Below are 22,614 nucleotides of genomic sequence, written 5' to 3'. Positions count from 1 at the left end.
CAACCTTACAATTTTTTGAACAGAGGTTTGGATGGTCGAGTTCAACATCCTGACATCGAAACATGACAAAACTAATTTACAAATATTAAAAATAAATAAATAAAGTTACTTGTTCGTTATTAATTATTATTGTTGGCATTAGTGGTAAGCACTTGATTTTAAATGGATATATTAACATTGTACTTACCAACTGCTGCACCAAGTTGATATGTTAGTTTTTGTATTTCTTGTATTTTGATCAATATAAGACACGGACAAAAGGCCAATACCCTAGATTGTCAGAAGTAAAAGAAGCAGTTCATCATTGAACTGAGAACTCAACTCTTTAATCCACTACTCTAAAGCTTCTTCTAATTAATTTATAAATATATATGTATATTTTCTTATTCTTTTAGTTGTTGATTACATGTGACTTCCTAGTTCTTGCACCGGTACACAGCCAAGTGTTTGTCAGACAAGAGAAAGATGACAATGAGTACCCTTAGCTTGCACACTCATAGGTTTTCTATTACCATTTCCAATTAGCACTCATTTTGGGGAGTTTGGTAAATGGTTGTTAGCTAATTTGGTTAGTGGGTTTAACTAGTTAATAGCATTAGCTGATTGTAAAAATGTGTTTGGTAAATTAGTTGTTAGCTGATTACATACAAAATGATTTCTCAAAAAGCTAATCAAAAATGCTACTTTGAGTAACTTTTTGAATTTTAGCATTTTAGAGCAATAAATTGTTTCAAAAAGCTAATTAATTAAACAATCATATTGATTGTTTAACTAAGTCAAACAGCTAATAGTAGTTAAATAAACCAAAATTGACTGATAAGCTCACTATTTTACCAAATCGGGCCTTTGTGTATTACAGATAGAGTAAATAAAATTAAGGTAAATTAGCCCTACCATAGTACACTAATACTTTTTGGTGGTTTAGTTATATTTATGTACCCATATAATATAATGCTGTTATATATGTTGCTCCACGAAGCAGTTTAAAGGTGAGCTTTGGGTAATTGGGTGGTCATCGTAGCTAGCAGACAATTTACTAGGAGACAACAAAAGCTAGCAGAGAAAGAATGGTTTCAAGGTAATCTTGTGGGCTGCAAACGTTGTATTCTTGAAAGGGAAAGAATTAACCGGCCGCTGGTTTTATAACACATCAACTAGCTCCCCTAGCTCCGTTTTGTTTTTATTTTATTTTTTAATTATTATCATCATAATGTGCATGTCAAAAAATTTTGTATCAAGCTTTCTTCCAGGTATAGCACAATCCAAATTGAATCATAAGAATAATGGGCGGAGTCAGTATGGAGGCACGGGGTACCTATCCCCCTCCTCCGCTCCATCTCACCCTTATATATAGGGGTCCTTGAATATATATATATATACACATAGACGGATCCAAAGGGTGGGCATCTGCCCTCCTCACCCCACCCCACCCCTACCCTATATTGTATATAATATGTATATATAGTACATAATTTATATTAGTATTATAAAACAGAATATGTACACAAAAGTTTTGGTAGACAAGGTGGTAGGAAATGTGTATGGGTTTCAAAATAGCTTGGGTTTGAGTCTTTGCATGGACAATGTTATAATCTTCTTCACATCTTTGCTTAATACAATTAAATTTTGGCACGATATATATAACTTTCTTTTATATTAATAATGAGATGTCTTTCTATTTTATATTAATAATAATGAGATTTATATATAACTTTCTTTATATTAATAATGGGATATATATATATATATATATATATATATATATATATATATATATATATAACTTTCTTTATATTAATAATAGAATGTATAATTTATAATGTGTTTTATATTCGAATTATTTTATCAAATTAATTATGTTTCATATTTTGTTATAAATATTTTTATAAAGTTTTAATGTGTTTTATTTTTCTCTATATCCAACAATAATTATTGTTATACTTGTTTAAGTGTTTCATTTTTTTTTTCAAACTTTCTCTTTTATTTTAATTTTTTCCCCTCACTGAAAAAAATTTCTGAATCCGCCATTCAATCCATCCCTACTTCTTTGTCCCCCCTCAACATATTTTCTGGCTCCATCCCTATATATATATATATATATATATATATATATATATATATATATATATATATATATAGTAAATGTTTAGATATATATTACTCAAACATGAAGTGTTTAATTAAATGTAAGTATGTATGTATGTGTTGTAGTAGAGGTCAAGAGGTTGAATTTCTCTGCTTGATTAATTTTTTTTTTTAAATATTTTATTTATTTTAATTTTTCGTCTTTACTGGATGAAATTTCTGACTCCATCCCTGATAAGAATACAATATGTTATGTACAAAAAATTTCAGCTATAGTAATTATTTACAAATTTCACAATTCAACTTCTATAATATTTTTCTAATGTTATTATATCTAGGGTAGAATATGTTAATGAATGATCCATGTGAATTCTGACTTTAATAGTATACAAATCTTCAAATGTCATATTATGTGAATGGTTTTAAAAAAAAATAAAAAGTTATGTGAATGTGATTGGTACACGTAAATACTAACCGTACTGACGAGTGGCAGAAACCATATTATAGTTATATATAATATTATAGATAGATATACACCTTTGTTTACTTTCTATATGGTGGTTGGATTAAAATCTGGAAGATCATTCCAGGGAAGAAAGAGCAATACGCCAAATACCAAACGTACCAATAATTCAAGAAAAGTAGTAAAAACAGCCAATCAAATTCTTTTTACTTGTTTTGGTATTATTCTTCGTTCGACGGCTATGGTAGATGCGTGCAATCCACGTGCAAAGCGATGTAATGATTTTAAACAATGCGATTGCGTATAAATGGTATAATTATGCATGCATACGTATACGTTTATGTAAATTATTACTAAATTACCAAACATATATTGGTGGTCCTAATAAGATTTACTTCTGCGGTTTTCATTCTCATTCTTTGACCTTTATTTATTTATTTATTTTTGAATGCTACTGACTCTTACATTGTAATATCTGTTTAAACATACTTTATTTTGAGGTTCGATTTCATGATCTCCCACATGAAAAATGTCATTACATGTCATCTAAGCACAAGGTGTTTGGCCTCATTCTTTGACCCAATAACTCATTCATCACTCCTAAATGTTCATAATTTTATACATCAATTTTTTAATTATAATATTTTAAAGTGTTATAATACAACTTTGGATTTTAAGAATTGGAAGACCGAATCCAGTATTTTACCATTGAAATTAAGGTGTAGCATTGGTTGTTACATAAGTATTTATTTTTTTTAATTTATTTTTGGTTGTTACATAAGTATAAAGAAATAAAGTTGTAAACTACACTACTAGCTACATTTTGCCTACAGATCACCATTGGTAAAATGCAGGTCCTTGATTATTTTATTGATGAATGCACATATATATATTGTCAGCTGAACAAAGTGCAGTTATAATTGCAAGAATTTGCAGTTGATAGCATAGTATATTCTTCTAGTGGATATGACATATAACATCTGCCAAACTGAATTCATTAGAATACTACAGATCAGTAGCATATGGATTGACGTTACCAACGTTAATAACTACTGTACTTAGTATATATATTAGGTGTTTGTCGTGCTGATTTTGTCTTCTTGGACAAAAGGTGATTAAAATTTTAATTAGCTAATTTAATTTAATAATAAAGTACACTCTATGGGAAATGAAAAGTTAATTAAATAGATTAGAATAAACTAATTAAAGGGATTATACAAAATTTTCAAATGAAAATTTTTGACAAAGGTACATATGGTGCATCTTAATTGATATAAATTACTACAATAAAAACAGACGACAGTACAAAGCATACACCAAACTCATTTGTACTCTTGGCAAAAATTTCCCACAGCATTTTAGTCCGACACTGCTAGTGCTTTTTTGTATCATTTTTTACACTTATATTAAGCTTCTTTATTTTATTTAAAAAAAAAACTAAAAGTAATAATTTTTTTTAAAAAAATAAGAAATTGAACTTTAAATTGTTCATTATATACCCGTTTAGGTATATTGTCAGGGTATAACCTACAACAATTACGTATTTGTAAAGATAAATAGAATTCAATGTATATTTCTAGCTTGATTAGTGTGTTTTCGTTGGAAAAAACTATTCCTAATCCAAAATTCAATTCCTAATTTTTACTCCGTGGAAAATGATCCACATGATAAAGATAACTAATCATAGAGGTGAAAGTTGGGAAGAACGACCAAAGATCGCGTTTCACCAGCGACAATGTGGGAGCAACCTCTCAAAGTGATGAGGGTTCCTTGTGCGCAGTGAGCAAATGTCTAGCCTCTGTGGTTCATGTTCAGTTGAGTTACCATGATTTACATCCTCCCAAATACTCTGTCGGGTCGGGGTATGGGGGACTCTTAGGATTGGGGTTCAACCTTTTGAAAAGAACTAATCATCAATTATTACATGAGGGAAGGAAAGTGAAGAAGTAAAAATAAAAATATACATGCAATAGAACTCATTTTCTTTTTTTGGCTGTATAATACAAACAAGATATTAGAGTATATCCCAAAAGTCATCGTGATTGGGTCTGTTTAGCTTGACTATTTCCTAAGCTCACAAGACCTTACCCTTGGAATCACTGCAGAAGTAAATCACAAATCATACAATTAACCAACCAATTAGACCTTAATTTTTATGTGCACAATTCTATACTACCACCTTCAATTGTGACTTCAAATCAAGCAACAAACCACTACATTAGTTTCAGGGTCCTTAAATCTCATTTCTTGATCTATGTTGTTGAAGGGCAATTAGTTGAATAGGAGTGTGTGCATACAAACAACCTGACGCAGCCTATGATGCTACCTCGGTCCTTTTCGGTTGAGACAGAAATGTGGGTCAAAGTTTTCACACTATTCCAAATTAAAAATTAACTCCATTTGATACTGCAAATTTCGGTGAAAAAGACATGAATCACCTTGCTATGCAATCACACCCAAGGATTAAACAATTTAAACAACAAAATTACAAACCAAAAGATTTCAAACAAATCACACATAAATTTATTTAATACACACTCCCAAACAGTGATTACGAATTATATTTTCATTGTCATAAAAAAAATAAGAATTACATTATTTGTATCTGTTCTTTCCTTACTCGGACTCGCAGCAGATGCATAGGCAGCTAGTTGGATGCAAGTGAAATGGAGAAATGGTCCGTTCACCCCTACTACATATTATTGTCTTGTTCACATGATGAACATGATACTTAAAAAAAAAAAAAAAAAAAAAACATTTCAATATAAATTTTGGGTTCCTTTTTGTTCACCTATGAACATATTTGTATGGGTCATGTATATATTAACCCTACACATACTATTTAATTAATAATCAATTACTCAATAAATGATGAATATATGTCTAGATAAGATTTCTTGTTCTCTCAAAAAGTTGAATCCTCAACCCTAAAGGTCTCCCACATCCCGGTCTGATAGAGCATTTGGGAGGATATAAATCACGGTAACTCAATATTGGCTCAGCAAACATGGCCAAATAACGGTGCGCTCAAGGAATCTGCCCACTCTAGACATAATCCTCACACTGACTCGGTTGAGATTCGAACCTTGATCTCTTCTCTCAAATACTGCCTATGAACCAGTGAGCAAAGCCCATGCAGGCATCTCAATAAAATTTATAGCAATGATGAGAGTCAAACATTGGCCTTTTGATCATGGAATTTGACTAGAATACCTTGCTAATAACAAAACTCCACGTCGACACAGCTTAATTTATACTAAGGTTATAGATGATGAATAATGATTCAAGATCGAGTCTTAATAGTCACCCAACTTGATGGATTTATTGTAAGCACTATGCATTAGTTCACTAATGTAAAAAAAAAAAAAAAAAAAAAAAAACAGTCAAGTCACTGTGCCTAAATTTATATTATTAATTACCTTAATCAATGTTATTCTTATTAAATAATAATTAGAAGACAAATCCCATTGCCCTCCAATTTTGTGTACCCTATATAAGTATTCAATTCCCTCCTCGACACGGTGCACCACCCACCAATCAAGGCTCTTCTTTTCCTTAAAATTTTCAAAGAACAGGAAAAGGAGACACACACAAACACTCAAAACACAAAACACAAAACACACACAGATGGAGTACTATGAAAGTGGTTTCTTGGAAGAATTAGTTGCCTTGAGAAGTGATCATTCATGGGAAACAGCAGAAAGCTGCTTCAGCTGTTTCCCTGTGGGAATGAATATTGTCCATAATGATGATGAGTTTTACTGCAACAATTACAATGTTATTAGTGGCAATAATATCGATCTTGATTATGAAGGGAAAAACCCATCACTACCCCTTCCATCTTCTGCAACCACAGCTTCCTTTGATCAAGGCTGCTCAAATTTCCCGCCGTTTGACCGTTATACCCTTATGAGTTACTCCTTTGACGGTGAGTTCTACACCCCACTGCCCTTCGGAGATGAACTATCTCCTCCGCTCACGGCGGACTCCTACAACACCAAGCACGACACCCCGCCCGTCGCCGCCGCATTCCATTCCGGCCAGGAAGATTTGTCGGCAATCTTGGATGAGGTTACGAATTGCTTTCATCATCAACAAAACTTGGAGGCCATGGAGATCGGATGTAATAATAATGGTAGTAGACCGTGTAAAGTGGAGGCGGCGGTGCATCATCAATCTTGCGGCCGTGAAGTGGCGAGCGGCGGCGGGATGTGGCCGGAGAAGAGGAGCAAAGTGAGGAACCCCCATGGCCAGCCTTCAAAGAATCTGATGGCTGAGAGGAGGAGAAGGAAAAGGCTTAATGACAGACTCTCCATGCTTAGATCAGTTGTTCCAAAGATTAGCAAAGTTAGTACCACAACTTTCTTTGGTTATTGCATTTCAACCCTTCTATTTTATTTTTTTAGAGTGAAAAAGAAACTTGCAGTCATTACCCGACTATGATCTTCTACCACTACTTGACTCTGCTCTTCTATTTTTTGTTCTATGTAGTCCCACCACCCCATGCAATTCATAGATTCAAACTTCAAGCCACAATTTTTACTTTTCTTTTTTTTGTCAGTCCATGAGGTGTGAGCAGAACCTAATTATAGGAGACACATTTAAGCCCGTATCATAATCAGATTAATCTTCATTCCCACCAAGTCAGCCCAATTAAGGGGCAAAGTAGTGGATAAAAATGAATCTACTTTTCTTTCCCCTTTCTAGTGAGAATCTCACAAATTTTCATCAATTTTTTAAATTAAAAATTTGATAACTTTAGAGTGGTTAAAAATTTCTTGGGTGGCCTCTCCATCCCTTTATTTAGATTTTAATTAATTTTTTTATTGGATAATTTTATTGACAGATGGACAGGACATCTATACTAGGGGACACAATAGATTACATGAAGGAGTTACTTGAGAAAATCAAGAATTTGCAAGGAGAAATGGAGATGGGGCAGAATCAGCTGATCCAGAACAGCATCTTCAAGGATGTGAAACCCAATGAAATGTTGGTGAGAAATTCACCTAAGGTATGCTTAAATTTACTCCCCATTTGACCAACATAATCTATAATCTCGTTATAAGCCACGAAAAAAACTCACAACTATTATCCGATAATGTTCTTTGAGTAAATCTAACCTTGTAACTCGATCTCCAACAAAGAACCACAACAAAAAGGAGATAAATCATTCTAGGTTGTCTAGAGCTAATCAGCTCAAATCAAGAAAATCATTAGACCACTTATTAGAAGCTGAATTTGAAACTCTGTGTTTACCAAATTAACAGTGTGACCAATTTGACTGGAGTTGTCCTTGTAGCAGTATAATTTTGAACAATAAAGTTCTGGGCATGCAGTGACATATATATATATATATATATATATATATATATATATATATATATATATATATATATATATATATTCCTCCTTTCATGTGGCCTTTGCAGTTTGATGTGCAGAGGAGAGGAGAAAGTGATACGAAGATCGAGATTTGCTGTGCAGGAAAGCCCAGCCTTTTACTATCAACAGTGAAAACAGTCGAGAGTTTTGGCCTGGAGATTCAACAGTGTGTGATTAGCTGTTTCAATGAGTTCGCAATGCAAGCTTCTTGCACTGAGGTACAACATCGTATACAGACAAAGTACTTTTGTCGTTCCATTTACCAAAGATTCGATGATGTTCTAAATTCAATTAATCTTTTCCCCTTGTGATCTGATGATGTGTGGCGATAGGCAATGGAGCACAGAGAAATTTTGAGTGCAGAAGACATAAAGCAAGAACTGTTCAAAAACGCAGGATATGGAGGAAGGTGCCTGTAGCTAGTAACTAATATAATGAATAAATTATATATATATGCCAATTCAAGTGTATATCAGAAAGGGAAAAGTTGGATGGGGTGGATATGTATTGTGAGATAGATTCTAAATCTTGTCCAAGGAGATTTTTGAATTGAAAATTTGTAGTGAATTTTCTAATATTTTGTAATATAATATTAATTATAGTTTATTATTTTGATCTTTTTACATTTATGTTCTTTTTTAATACCATAATTTGTTTCGAACTCTTTTTTTTTTTTTTTGTCTAAACCACACTGTGGTCCGGGTATTTCTTTGTCCGTTTAACGGTCCAGGTTCACCCGGTTTGCTTCGAGAGGCACAGAGCACGATTATAGTTTGTTTTAATACCATAATTTGTTTCGAACTCTATATGATCAAAGAGCTACATACCCTATGTTTTATTTTGTATACATATGTTCTGTGTACTTGGGCAAAATGCAATGAGCACGATTATAATAAATTGATTTTCTTCAAATTTTTGAAAAATTTAATAATAAATCATTTTAGGAGTTAATATTTCGAATGGTCCACCAAGTATTATCATAATTTCACCTGTAATTCTTAACTATCAAAATGACCCGCTAACATCCTTGTTATTCTTCACATAGAAGTAGCATAAAAAGTTGGGTAAAGCAAGTAATTTCATTTCATCCATTTTACGGTAAACCTAATACTTAAATAAATAAACCAACTCAAATAGGGATGGCAATTGAACCCGCCCCCGATGGGGAAAACCGTTTCCCGCCCCGACGGGGATGGGTTCGGGGATTTATTTCGGGAAACGGGGGCGGGGATGGGGGGAATTTTCCAATCCCCGCCGGGGACGGGGACGGGGAAGGGGAGGGCATTCCCCGCCCCGTCCCCGAATCCCTGACTAATAATATTAATATTATATATAAATTAATATCTCTCTTGTATATATTTAATCATATTCTTGAATTTCCATGTAATTAGTATTCTAGTTTAGGTACATACATTTTATGTTCATTGTTACCGTAATACCGTACATATATCTTGTATAAATAGGCTATGTTTATTTGTTTAAATTATTATTGAACATCAATGTATTATATTCTTCATTCTCTATCTCTGCATATTCTCATGGTATTAGTAGATGATTTTTTTTTTTCATCTTTGCGATTTAAGATTTTTCCTTAACAAAACTGTGTTTCTCTAGTTTTGTTAAGAATGCATATTATATTATGTGTGTTTTTTTAAAATAAAAAAAAAAAAAAAAAAAAAAAAAAAAAAAAAGTAAGCATGAATCAAAACGGGGCGGGGATTCCCCGTCCCCGAAAAATCCCCGCGGGGACGGGGATGGGGAATAATTCCCCATCCCCGCCGGGGAACGGGGCGGGGACGGGGAATGGGGGGACATTTCGGGGACGGGGACGGGGACCCCATTCCCCGTCCCCGCCCCGCCCCGTTGCCATCCCTAAACTCAAATAAATAAACAAACAAATAATAAACAATTTAATTAAAATATTATTTCCTCTATTTCAGTTAATTAGCTGTTATGTTTACCATTTATAGATCAAATAAACTCTTAGTTTCATTCCTTATTTATTTTCTTTAACATTTTCTTATAAATATTAAATTTGACTTTTTCTTTATGTCAATTTACATGTCATGTTTAATATTTATTGTTCAAACAAACTCTTCCTTTCTTGTTTATTTTCTTCAACATGTTCTTATAAATTTTATATTTAATAATATTTTTAATGTGATATTTCCTTTGCATTGTACATTTGTACGAAACTATTTCATTTGAAGAAAAAAATCATTTTATTTATTTTACTCCGTATAATTAACACAGGTGTTCAATCATGCATATTCATCAGACATCCTTGGACGTTTGTTCTTGTTGTATTGTGGCACGCTTCACCCCATCCACAGGATTATGAAAAGCCTCTCAGCTTGGTATAATCTACGGCAGGTATACGTTCATATAGTCAAAATAATGATATTTTAATATTTAAAAAATAGTATATTGTAAGTATTGAAGTTGTAGAGTAGAAGTAGGTGGCAAAGATTATGTGGCTACAAAAAGGAATTAATTGCTCAATGATAGAGGAGAGGATGGTGTCATCATCATACATTTGTCTGCAAATGTTAACAATTATTGCAGCACTGCACAACAGTAATATATATATATATATATATATATATATATATATATATATATATATATATGATCATATGAAAACACTTGTTTAGGTGAGAACGTAGTGAGAAACAAATCGTGTGTATCCATCTAATATTTTTTTAATGGTCTAAATTAGATTAAGTGTGTGCGAACGCGAATTAAATGTGTCCAAATGCGATTAAGTGAGTTTGCACACATTTAATTCGGGTTCGCATACATTTAATCTAATCTAAAACATTAAAAAACATTAGATGAATGCACACGATTTATTCTCACGTTCTCACCTAAGTGTATATATATATATATATATATATATATATATATATATATATATATATATATATATATATAAATTTTCACATAGATGAATCTTGCATGGCCCCTACAAAGAAAATGTTTTTTTTTTCAAAACTTCTTATCTCAAATAATATAACAAACAACAAATGACTCATGAAGTATTATTTCGATTCTTTTATCTTTTCGAGTTGATTTAGTACGGATAATGATGAAATTGACCTAACTGAATTATAGAAATGTGTCACATACTCTCCCCTATAAATTTGCATTAGGAGAGTATTTATATTTATATTTACACTAACCCTTTATCATAGATTCGTAGATGCACGAAAATATTATATAATTTATGTGTCTAATATTACAAATAATGAATTATAATATACAAAGCACATGAAATATGATTTAACCATATGCATGTATATAAATTCATGCACTCACTACGCATATTCACTACTGGAAATTCTGAAATTTCCAACCACATGAAAGTGATCATAAATCAAGTTGAAAGTCTTGTTCCGACCACTTTTGGTGTCCGGAAAAATCTTTGTTGCTATTTCCGACCACTTTTTGGACTTTTTGGTATCAACTTAATTTGAGATCATTTTCAGATGGTCGGAAATTTCAGAATTTCCAATAGTGATTTATATACTTATATTTTGTTCATATTATTTAATTAAAAATTTTATACATATTTGTATTTTTTTAAATACATTATAAAGAATAAAAGAAATATATTGAGTATGCCAAGTATTGATATAGTTACAATTTTTTTTTTGTCTAAAATATATATATATATATATATATATATATATATCTATATATATATATATTTCTGCTATTAGTATATATACAAATTTTTTTATCTCAACTCAAAAAACATGACATAATCTTTTTGCCTTCTTATAATCATTTGTCAGCTAGGATCACAAGATGAACTTATTTCGAATTAGATAACATATTCAATTTTTATTTTTATTTTTTGTAAATCAAATAATATAAATTTTGGGTGGAAATTTCCTAGCAGCTTCATGGTCCACAAAGTGACCATTCACCAACTAACAGTGAAATGCCTAATTAGCTTTTCCTTAGTTACCCTAATTAGATACATTAATAATAGTGAGTTATGCTTTTTGTAGCATCTTTGAATGTCATGTCAAAACATTCACATTGGATGTTGGCCACTCGAACTTTCTTTGAGGCAATAATTGGTGGAAAAAAGCATAATATATTCAAAAAGCACAACTTTACCTCAAATCATGATAAAATTATTTAATTCTTTTTTTATTTTGGAAGAATGATAAAATTATTTTTATTTCAAGCAATATTTTATTTACTTTTATTCTTTATTTAATTTCAATTGATTGAAGTAGAAAGTAAGAAAGTAAGAGCGTACTTAAACTTTTAATATTATTTTGTAATATATTTAACTTTTAATCTTCTAATTAATAACCATGTTAAAATGTAAAATAATATATCATTCTATTTGTTTAAATGTAATTACTCAATTATCATGTAAATTTTTTATTGGGATTCTTGCATGCATAAAAGTCGATACTGTTATTCCCAATTAGGATTTTAATAAGTTGTTTAAAAAAAAAATAGCATTTCCCTCGTGTTTTCTCAAGATTTTGATATGCTACTTGTGCATGTCATCCTCCGAATTATTCGTTTTCAAGAAAAATACAACAAAATTATCTTGAAATTTTACACCTTCGCGGTACGGTTGATGGAAACAGTCAAATTAAAACACGATCAACTTCATCCCTCCATTAGTTTGTTAATAAAACTTGAAGAGATTATTTAAAAAGAGAGTAAAGTGGTCAAAATTACAATACAATTTGTATGAATGAAAGTCTAATTTAAAATAAAGTTGCTTTCGTTCGAGGCCGGTCCTATGAGTCCTATCATTTTATAGATGGACTCTTGCCCTAAGCCGGTCTTGATTTCGTCATATATAATATCAAAATTTACAACTTGCTTGATAATTATAGAGTCAAATTTAAAGTCTACAAGATGTTGATTTAGTTGATTGAATTATTTGTATGCAGAAATATATAGTGTTGAGTCAGGAAACTTTTTAATTTTTCTAAAGGGCATTTAACAATTTTTTTTTTAAAGGATAAATTTTACTCCGTATATTTTAGCGTCACAAATAATTAAGGGAATAGGTAAAAGTGAAGTCAGAGTAGTCGCAATACGAATGTTTTACGACATTATAATGATTACTTTGCGATGATTTGTACCTTTTCACCAGAAAGTGGTAAATGGCTATTTTCCCCCGCCTTTTACGGTTTAAAAGAAAAAAGTTAAAACAAATTTTTACTCATGTGGGTTGGACTATAGCATAGGAATTAGGAATATTGTATTGAAGGCCCACAACAGGCCCTTTCTAACTAACAACTTGGATCCGATTTTGTGATGGGAACATGAATATATAATAACAAACTTGATTCAAATTCAAATATTTAAAGTTAATTCCAGGTTATATATTGATTTTTAATTTGATTATAAATAGATTTTTTAACTATTGACATTTATCAATTTTCATCAACTTTCAATTTAATCATAAACAAAGTCATTAAATGAAAAATATGGGTTATTTTTATTTATAAAACCAAGATTGAATATAGCTGGTTTTCCGCGAAATCTATTTCAGTAGAGCGTATGATGTCGATGGCCCGAGGTAGAGCACTCAATGGGCTAGGGTTGCCCCATTTCGCCTTATCAACTCCAAGGAAACTCCGAATACAGACCTAGATCGTTTGTACAGACAGACTTTTTGGGTGCTAAGATCCAAAATCGAGAGTGAAACATCCCAGATCGTACGCTAAGGTCCCAAAGCAATCACTTAGTGGAAAAGGAAGTGATCGAGAGATGACAACCAGGAGGAGGGCTTGGAAGCAGCCATCCTTTGAAGAAAGCGTAATAGCTCACTGGTCTTAGCTCCATGGCACCGAAAATGTATTAGGGCTCAAGTGATTCAACGACGCGACGAGACTTTGAAAGCTGCTGTTTTAAGTGTAAGTAGCGGAACGTTCTGTCAATCGGGGAAGGTTTTTGGTGACAAGACCTGGAGATATCAGAAGTGAGAATGCCAACATGAGTAACGAAAAATCCTGTGAAAAACACGATCGCATGCCAGTTGAAGGTTTTCTGCGTTTAGTCAATCTACGCAGAGTGAATCGGTCTCTAAGGAACCCCCGCATGGGCTACCGTCCGATGGGTACACAAAAGTGACGAAGTTGCTTTGACTACAGAACCATGCATGTCTATTGGAGCGTATTGGGGTTCAACCTTTTGGAAAGAAGAAACATAATTCCAAAAGACCTCTTAAAAGATAATGATATATAAGTATAAGAGATCTCTATAACTGATGTAATTGAATACAAATCTATTTGGACTTTAAGTTATTGTATTCTATAACAAAAATAAAAATAAAAATGTAATAAAAAATTTTGTCCAAATATAATGTATAAAAATTCAACACAGAAAAATACAATTAAATTTAATTTAAGACATTTTTTGGACATATTTAAATACAAAATTATTCACCAAAAATTTCAATGCCAATTCATTTTAAAATTTTATTTTCAGTTACAATTAAGATTAATTTATGGATTCTAAAAGTATAATTATCAAGTACAAAAATAATGACTTTATATATATAATATTTTTTTTAAAAGAAAGGGAAAATGACACTTTTTCCCCCTGTGTTATATGCTTATAGCACATTTTCCCCCTCAGTTATTCATGCATTCACATTTGCCCCCTCAATTATTATAGAAATGGTGGTTTTTCCCCCTGATAATATTAAATGGACATTTATACCCTTAAAACAAATATTTTATTTATTTCTCTTCTTCAACAAATTATTGCTTATACGTCGTGATGACCACGGTTCGGTTCGAACTGAACCAAACACTATAGCAATCAAATTAAAAAATTTCGGTTATGATTCATAACATAACCCAATATTTGGGTTTCCGTTTATTAAAATCGTGAACTGGAAAAAAATGGATCCTGAACCGTGAACCGGAGGTTCAAATCGGAACAACTACTAGCAATAGCTTAAATTAGAATTATAATATTTGCAAATAGTGTATGTTTTTTTCCGCATTTATATTGACTCTCACATATAAGTATATATAATCGCGGTTTGAGTTTTATTTTGAACCATCGGTTCACGATTTTGGATCCAATTTGAACGGTTGGTTCAAACTTTCTTTTAAAATTTTATTTTTTATTTTTAAAATATTCTAAATTCAACACTTAATGTATTTTATTTTTTCAAATCGTGGTTATAATTTGTTGGAGAAGAAAAATAAATGAAATATTTATTTTAAGGGTAAATATGTCTATTTAATATATCAGGGGAAAAAACTGCCACTTAAATAATTTAGGGGGAAAAAGTGCTATAAGTATATAACAAAGGAGGGAAAAGTGCCATTTTCCCTAAAAGAAATTTGGCCCCCAAAAATTGGGGGTTGTGCCGTCGCCCTTGCCGCACATGGCCCGACCCGGGCATGAGGCCCATGACCATATATGGTTCATTGACTATTGATTTGTTCTACATTTGGTCAAGTTAAATATTTTAATGTACAATCTTTATAGCATAATGTACAAAAAAAAATTTAACGGAAAAACGGACATAAATCAGGGGTATAACTTTCATTCACACTTATTACGTTTTTAGATTAAAATATCTAATTCATCTCTATTAAAAGTTTAAATTTATAATTGAACTACATATACACCCCATTTTTTGAATGACGAGAGAAACTCGCAGTTAGCCAGTCATTACTCTAGAGTGTGCACTAGGTAAGTCTTGGCATCCCGCCTTGTGACCCTAATTGACAAAAAATCACAATAAAATAAACTAACATAAGTTGTCCATAGTTGACAAGTTCAAATCAATAAAGTTAATAGATGATTCTCATTAAGAATTGAATTTGTAAATTTGAGATTGCTAAACTAACACCGTTATTAACTTGACTAGGTTGTCTGATCTCCGTCTCTATCTCATTTTATTGTTTACTGTTTATTGGTGCAGGGTGCAATAATTTGCTTTGTGCGGTGAATTTACGACCACTTAAAATTTCAAAGATTCACTAAAGAACAGAAATCATTATTATTATTATCATTTTTTGTTTTTTTTTTTTTTTAAAAAAAAAAGGAGGGGGTAGGCGGGTAGCCCCAATTAGTTGTGATAGATGAATCTTCTCTTTTTGTTATGGATTAGATTTGAGGACCGCCTTTTCTCCGGTCATTCCTACTTTTTTTAGATTCTTATTCACTCATTGTTACTTAAATTTTTTATTTATTTTTAAACATCTCAATTCGTAGATTCGCACTGCTAGTAAAATAAAGATATTCAATTATTTTGAATTAAACGACGGGTTGTATTTCAAAAAAAAAAAAAAAAAAAAAAAACACTAGTAAGTTGGAGTTCAATCTTTAAATAATTATTCAAATTTATAACAGCTAAACAATTGACTCGATTCATTTTTATTCACCTTAATATTTCGATTCAGTGGAGGCGTTATTGGTTCTTTGTGTTTCAGTAGGTTGAGAAAGTATATGAACAGATACTACAATGTAATAGAACCAGTAGCTTTCAAAAAAAAAAAAGAGTTAATTCACAACCTTCCGAATGGAAGTACAACCCGGATACCATTAGACCACATAGTTTTTGTGGAGGTGTTATTGGTTCTTTGTGTTTCAGTAGGTTGAGAAAGTATACGAACATATACTACATTGTAATAGAGTCAGTAACATTCAGAAAAAGAGTTAATTCCATTTTTTCTCCTAGATTTATAGGTGACAGTCTACTTTTAGTCCATTTTTTTAGAACATCCACTTTTAGTCATAATATTATTGTGGCATGACCATTTTTTGTCATCCATCAATAAAATCATTTAAATTTGTAAAATACAAGGACATTTCCGTCTTTAATTATGAATTTTTTTCAAAAACATAAACCAAAAAAAAAAAAAAGTATAATGGGTCAACTTACTTTATAGGAATAAGGTTCAAATTGGCCACTGAACGTAACCTAAAAATGCAATTAGGCCACTAAACGAAAAAAAAGTGCAATTAGGCCATTGAACACTCAAAAAATGTGCAATTAGGCCACTGAACTCTCAAAACGTATGCAATTTTACCGGATAGCAGGTTATCATCAATTTTAGCAGGTTACTTGCTTACGTGGCAGCTTAGTTGGCATTTTTAATAATTTTTAAATAATTTTTAATAATTAATTTTAATAATAAATTTTATAAAAAATTGGAAAAAAATTAAATAAAAAATAAAATAAAGTCGTTTTTATTTTTTTTAAAAAAAATTTTAATAAAAAGTTATTATTAAAATTTATTAAAAATGCCGACTCAGCTGCCACGTAAGCAGATAACCTGCTAAAATTGAGGGTAATCTGCTATCAGGTGAAATTGCACATTTTTGGAGTGTTCAGTGGCCTAATTGCATTTTTTTTCGTTCAGTGGCCTAATTGCACTTTCAGGTTACGTTCAGTGGCCAATTTGAACCTTATTCCTACTTTATATAATAAAAAAAATCAAAATGTCCTTAAATTTAACGGTATTTCAATAATTTTGTTGACAGATAGACCAAAAATAATAGTCATGTCACAATAATACTAAGACCAAATTAAATAAGATGTTACGCACCTATGATCATCTATTTAGAATGGTAACGGAATGCTATTGCAAGGTAGTTGGCGTGAAGCCTGAGATTAATGTTCCGTGAATCAAAAACAATATAATATATGTGAAACACGAGGGGTGGAAAATATTGACCGACGAAGCCATGCATTATTAGTTGATTTTTTTGGGTTTCAACCACTGTAGATTTTAGCAACGCGTATGATCCCCATTGGTTCCATGTCTTATCATCGTACGTCCTTATATGCATTTGCACTGTGCTTATTCTGCATGTACTCTCTCGCAAAACCCTATCCTAATTTCTGTGATGAACGATCACAAATCCCAGAAGGGTCGTTTTTTTACGATATTGACTCTTGGCTAGCTAATTAATATCTCATGGCAAGATTCCATGGATCGATGAGCCACAAGCAACACGTGATGAGATTTTTTGCATAGTCGTCTCACTATGATATTAAATTAAAAGATGTGTTTAAACAGACAATTGGACCGTATTTATTTATTAAATTAGCATATGTTATGAGAGATAGAGGAATTGAAGCAGATTAATTAGTAGTGAGATGACGAATGAAGGGTGTTCTAGTTCAAGGCCAATTATAGCTTTTCCTCTGGGTCTTGGGCTTCTTGGAGTGGTCTTAATCTGCATAACTGGCTTCTTCTCTTGCTGCTACCACTGGGAAAAGCTCCGGTCTCTTCTTGGTGGGTCTTCTACTGTTACTGATTCTCAAATTAGTACCCAATCATCAGTTGATGTTCGTAATTCACCTTCCAAACCCATCAAGGTCCGATATTGAATTGCTGTCTTTATATATATGTAATGTACTTTTAGATGTAAAACGAGGTCTGAAAAGTTGAGGAAATTGAAAAAGGTTGTGTTTTTGTTGTTCATGGTTTTGTTTTGTAGATGCCGGAGGCTAAACAGGACCGGAGCATGACGATATTGATGCCCGGAGATGATGTCCCCAAGTTCCTGGCCATGCCTACTCCACTGCCTAAGGACTCCGGCTAGGGTCATAAACATCTTGGGGCTTGAATTGGCTTAACGGATTAATCGGTCAAAAAAAAGTGGATATATAGGTTTGTAGAGTTAGATTGTTATTTTTTTTTGAAAGGAGAGTTAGATTGTTATTAAGGATCAAAGAGGTGTACAAACAATTTGAAGAATCTGTAATTGTTAATATACGTTCTATATTTTATCTATTCTACTTCAGGGCAAGGGCCGAAAATCCGGCTTGCCTAGGCTAATGGCAAATTGGCAATCCACCTTTCAAGTCACAACTACACAAAACACAAAATTGGGGTGTTAGAGCAACTTCATTTGTAGGTTTTAGGGATTTTTTTGGAAACAATTAAAAATTTTGGAATGAGGTTTTTTCTTAGTATTTTGTACGGTAACTGTAAAACATTTGTTGGCCCAGTTTTAAGGAACAAGACACGCATCTCGCACCAATCATTATTGTGTGGACCATATTTTGTATATTATACAATAATATACATTCAGTACAAAAATAATGTACATTATATTCAAGGGATGTACATTATTTTGTACTGAGTGTACATTATATCATATAATGTACATTCAGTACAAAAATAATTTACATTTAATATATTAAAAATGTACTTTTTATTATGGTCTATATAACACTGTGCAGACCATTGTCCACACAATAATTTGCCGTCTCGCACAATGTCGTATCAGCTAAGTGCGTGAAATTTCTTTTTTTTTTTTCCCCTTTTCTTTGTAATAGAAATTGTCTTACTCACAAATTTAATTTTTTTCAACACCCTCTCAAAGAAGCCCATCATACAAATTTTCTTTGTGTAGTTTACCTCTCCTACTTGATCTGTATGTTATACAAGGACATATTCCAATAGTGACGGAATTTTCCTCATCATCTAAAAGCAAAAAAATTTGTTGGGGTGACATGAAGATTGTAGCTTTTTCAACGGTAGAAGTTATTAGTTATAATTGGATGTTAAGTAATTTCTAGTTCAATGACATCTGCGTAGTTCTCTCAAATAGGAGGTCACAAGTTTAATCCATTGAAAGCATTGACTCTTTGTGCTTTAATTAAGTTGAGAAATGATATATGGACAAATATTATATTGCAATAGAGTCAGTATTACCAAAAAAGAAAAAAAAAAGTTATAATTGGGCCGAAATACAAATGCGCTGATATATTTGTGGATCCTTTCTGTCATTTTGGTCCAACCACAAAATCCTTTGCAACTCAGTCCTCGTAAAAGCTAAAGACCAAATTCCCAAATGTTTCCTGATAAAGTTTGGACTATATTCGTTAACAATAGTATATTTTTCGTGCACTGCCGGCCCATATTAAATTGGTGATGATAAAGGATTGTATACTAAAAGTTATAGTAGTGTGCCGAGCACTTTGTGCTCAGATCACATGTTGTAACCTCTCTCATGTGGGAGGTTTGATGTTGAGCTTTAGTGGAGGTGTTGTTGCACTTTGTGTGCTTATGTTTATTTTAATTCTCTATCTTATTTTGCTTCATCTTTTGCATAACTCAATTCGGCCGAAAGAGTAGTCAATAATTCTTTAACGTGATATACCTTTTACAAAAACTTCTAACTTAATTTGTAATTGCGTTAGCAGTCCGCTTACTAATTGTCATAAGTTATATATTAAGTTATTTTATCCCTTTTGTTATTCAAAAAATATTAAAATTTCTTCTGTTAATTAGCACAATCATATTCCGATATAGTTTTTTTTTTTTTTTTTTAATTTATAATCTGACATTTTATTTCTATTTTTTAAAAAGAAGATGATTGAATGGAGTGACTATTCACTACTACTACAACTACCCAACTTGTTATATATACGGACGAGATCAGACAAGTTAACAATGCAACTGTCCTCTACTCCTCTCGGTTGGTGTTGTTTTGTCTGAAAATTGTTCCAATCAACATTTAATGCATATGTTGTATAAGAAGAAGAATAATTATATTTCATTTCTAGTACATTAAATTTATTTTAGAAGTTGTCGGTTAAATTATTTGACCAGTCAAACGAATTCATGTTAACTGATCCCACCTGATTATGGCTGGAGTTTATTGATTATTATTGCCTTTCTCTTTAGAAAACAATCATGTTAGGAGAATTGAAATTTACCAAATTCGATTTATTTGACGGTGACATTGAGTCGATTAAACAGTTCAAAGTAGGTTGAATATATATATATATATATATATATATATATATATATATATATATATATATATATATAATAAAATATTAAATTTATAATATAATTTAGTATAAGTTTAGACTTTTAATTTTAACAAAAGAAATACAAAAGGCCCAAACTCCAAACCAAGTTAGAGATGGAGTGAAAAAAAAAAAAAAAAAAAACCTGCAAAGTAAACCGTAAACCAAAGCTTTCAGTGTGTCACTGCACACGTGGGGGACGGACTGTGACGGACCAACCTCAACAAGAATGCATTGACCTTAGCCGTTTGTTTACTCAGAGGAAGGCAAGACCACGTGAAATCCTCTGAGTACAAATTAATGTTCATTGTTTTCTACGAACCCAAGTCTTCCATTTTCTCTGAAATTCACTGCTTTGGACTAATTAGGTTGTAGTTGTTTTTTAGCTTGAACCGACCAATTAGGTTATAGCTGTTTATTAACCGTTTTATTTTAACTTAAGCCGACCAATTAGGTTGTAGCTATATATTTACTGACTTTTTAATTAAGTCTAATTATTTATTTAAAATCTTACTAGTTCAATTATTGTCAGATCAATATCTTCTCAGTAGAGCGTATTTCTCTTGTAGTTTACCTTTTGTATATGGACAATCTTATAATCTAGTGATATATCATAAACTTTATATAAGAGTTCAAGAGATTTAAAGATTTAGTCTAGTTTTCAACATTTATATAACTTTAAAATGACGACTTCCTTCTTATTTTTTCACAGATAAAATAATCCTTACTCACACTAATTAAATTTTTATTACTTATTCGCCAAACGATCAAATGACCAATGTCCTGGCCGGACTCTCGGTTACATGGTATTATAATAGTAGTGTTTTACAGCTATACAAAAGTAGAGAAGTGGTTTTGGCATGCAAATGTTTTGAAGGATACTGATTGCAATGATACAAAATAAACCTTGTCTTTCCATTTGTACCTTCGAGCTTTCATAACATGTTTCCTTTTTCTGTTTCGGGTATTCGAATTTTCCCTTTATCAACATAGCAAAATGATGGAGCATTTTTGCAATTAATAACCGCATGAATGCAATTGATTTTGTTGATGGAGTTATGGCAAATTAATGATGATGATGGGTTCGGTTATAAAGAGATTAGAGACATTTATAATCCATAAAGAAATCTGCAATTTGTATTTATTTTTTGGGCACAAATCTAGACATGAACATATAATGGCGTGACATTAGTAGGGAAGATGAGGAGAGGAATGAATACATTCAGGAATTTCTCCAGTGAGGTCGAAAGATTAAAACTAATGATATATTTAAAAAAAAAAAATTTAGAGTTTGAGTTATAAATATTGTTGAACAGGGATGAAAAATAAAAATACATCAAAACATGATTAAAAAAAATATAAAGCATAATTAAGATAAAACGGTTCTTAATTTGAACTCTTGGCATTTTTTTAAGATAGAAACAATATAACTTACCATCTATCTAAGCTATCTAAGTATATTTAGTAGATAAATAAACATTTACTATGTATATACATAAGGGTATAGATACAATATATATAATGGGGATGGGGTTAGAGAGGGGGGGGGGGTGGAGCAGCCGGCAAATTATACCATAGATCAGGGTTTACCTTGCATTGTAAACCGTGGTAAAAAAATAACTTTCGAATTCTGTATCTCTAGTTGACACATTTTGTACCTGCAGATGATAGTTTTTGTACATGTAACTATCAAATTATATGTCAACAATTATCAAGTTAGATTTTGTATTTATAGTTAACACATTTTGTACTTGTAATTGATAGTTTCTATACATGTAGCTATCATATTATGTGTCAACAATTATCAAGTTATTTGTTTGCATGTAAAACGGTCAACTGTAGATACAGTCGTACATAATATGTTAATTGAAGGTACATAATTTTTGTATTAAGGTTC

General features: G+C 31.6%; 2 protein-coding genes and 1 long non-coding RNA gene across 4 annotated transcripts; all 3 read left to right on the top strand.

Moving 5' to 3' along the window:
* Positions 1 to 6,078: 6,078 nt before the first annotated feature.
* On the top strand, positions 6,079 to 8,518 carry LOC109170480 (transcription factor bHLH93-like). The gene is made up of 4 exons (XM_019319609.1): positions 6,079 to 6,895; positions 7,395 to 7,562; positions 7,981 to 8,151; positions 8,266 to 8,518. Exons 1-4 carry the CDS (start codon positions 6,176 to 6,178, stop codon positions 8,350 to 8,352), a joined length of 1,146 nt encoding a protein of 381 aa, XP_019175154.1. The 5' UTR covers positions 6,079 to 6,175; the 3' UTR covers positions 8,353 to 8,518.
* Positions 8,519 to 16,630: 8,112 nt separating this feature from the next.
* LOC109170484 lies at positions 16,631 to 22,102 on the top strand. Its single transcript, XR_002052446.1, has 3 exons — positions 16,631 to 16,707; positions 18,856 to 18,866; positions 22,092 to 22,102. It is a non-coding gene; the product is annotated as an uncharacterized LOC109170484 (long non-coding RNA).
* LOC109170483 (uncharacterized protein At5g65660-like) lies at positions 17,850 to 18,839 on the top strand. Of its 2 annotated transcripts, XM_019319618.1 has the most exons (3): positions 17,850 to 18,269; positions 18,392 to 18,508; positions 18,772 to 18,839. In XM_019319618.1, the coding sequence occupies exons 1-2, from the start codon at positions 18,048 to 18,050 to the stop codon at positions 18,494 to 18,496; spliced, it is 327 nt and encodes a 108-aa protein (XP_019175163.1). In that variant the 5' UTR covers positions 17,850 to 18,047; the 3' UTR covers positions 18,497 to 18,508; positions 18,772 to 18,839. The 2 variants fall into 2 exon arrangements, with proteins under 2 accessions (XP_019175163.1, XP_019175162.1); XM_019319617.1 differs by lacking the exon at positions 18,772 to 18,839 and having other exon boundaries at positions 17,898 to 18,269; positions 18,392 to 18,685.
* Positions 22,103 to 22,614: the final 512 nt, after the last annotated feature.

The sequence above is a fragment of the Ipomoea nil genome, unplaced genomic scaffold (assembly GCF_001879475.1).
Source record: "Ipomoea nil cultivar Tokyo-kokei standard unplaced genomic scaffold, Asagao_1.1 scaffold3321, whole genome shotgun sequence".
In the NCBI taxonomy this organism is placed as follows: domain Eukaryota; kingdom Viridiplantae; phylum Streptophyta; class Magnoliopsida; order Solanales; family Convolvulaceae; genus Ipomoea; species Ipomoea nil.
Note: the sequence above shows the minus strand (reverse complement) of the source record. Positions and strands in the feature narration are given on the sequence as shown.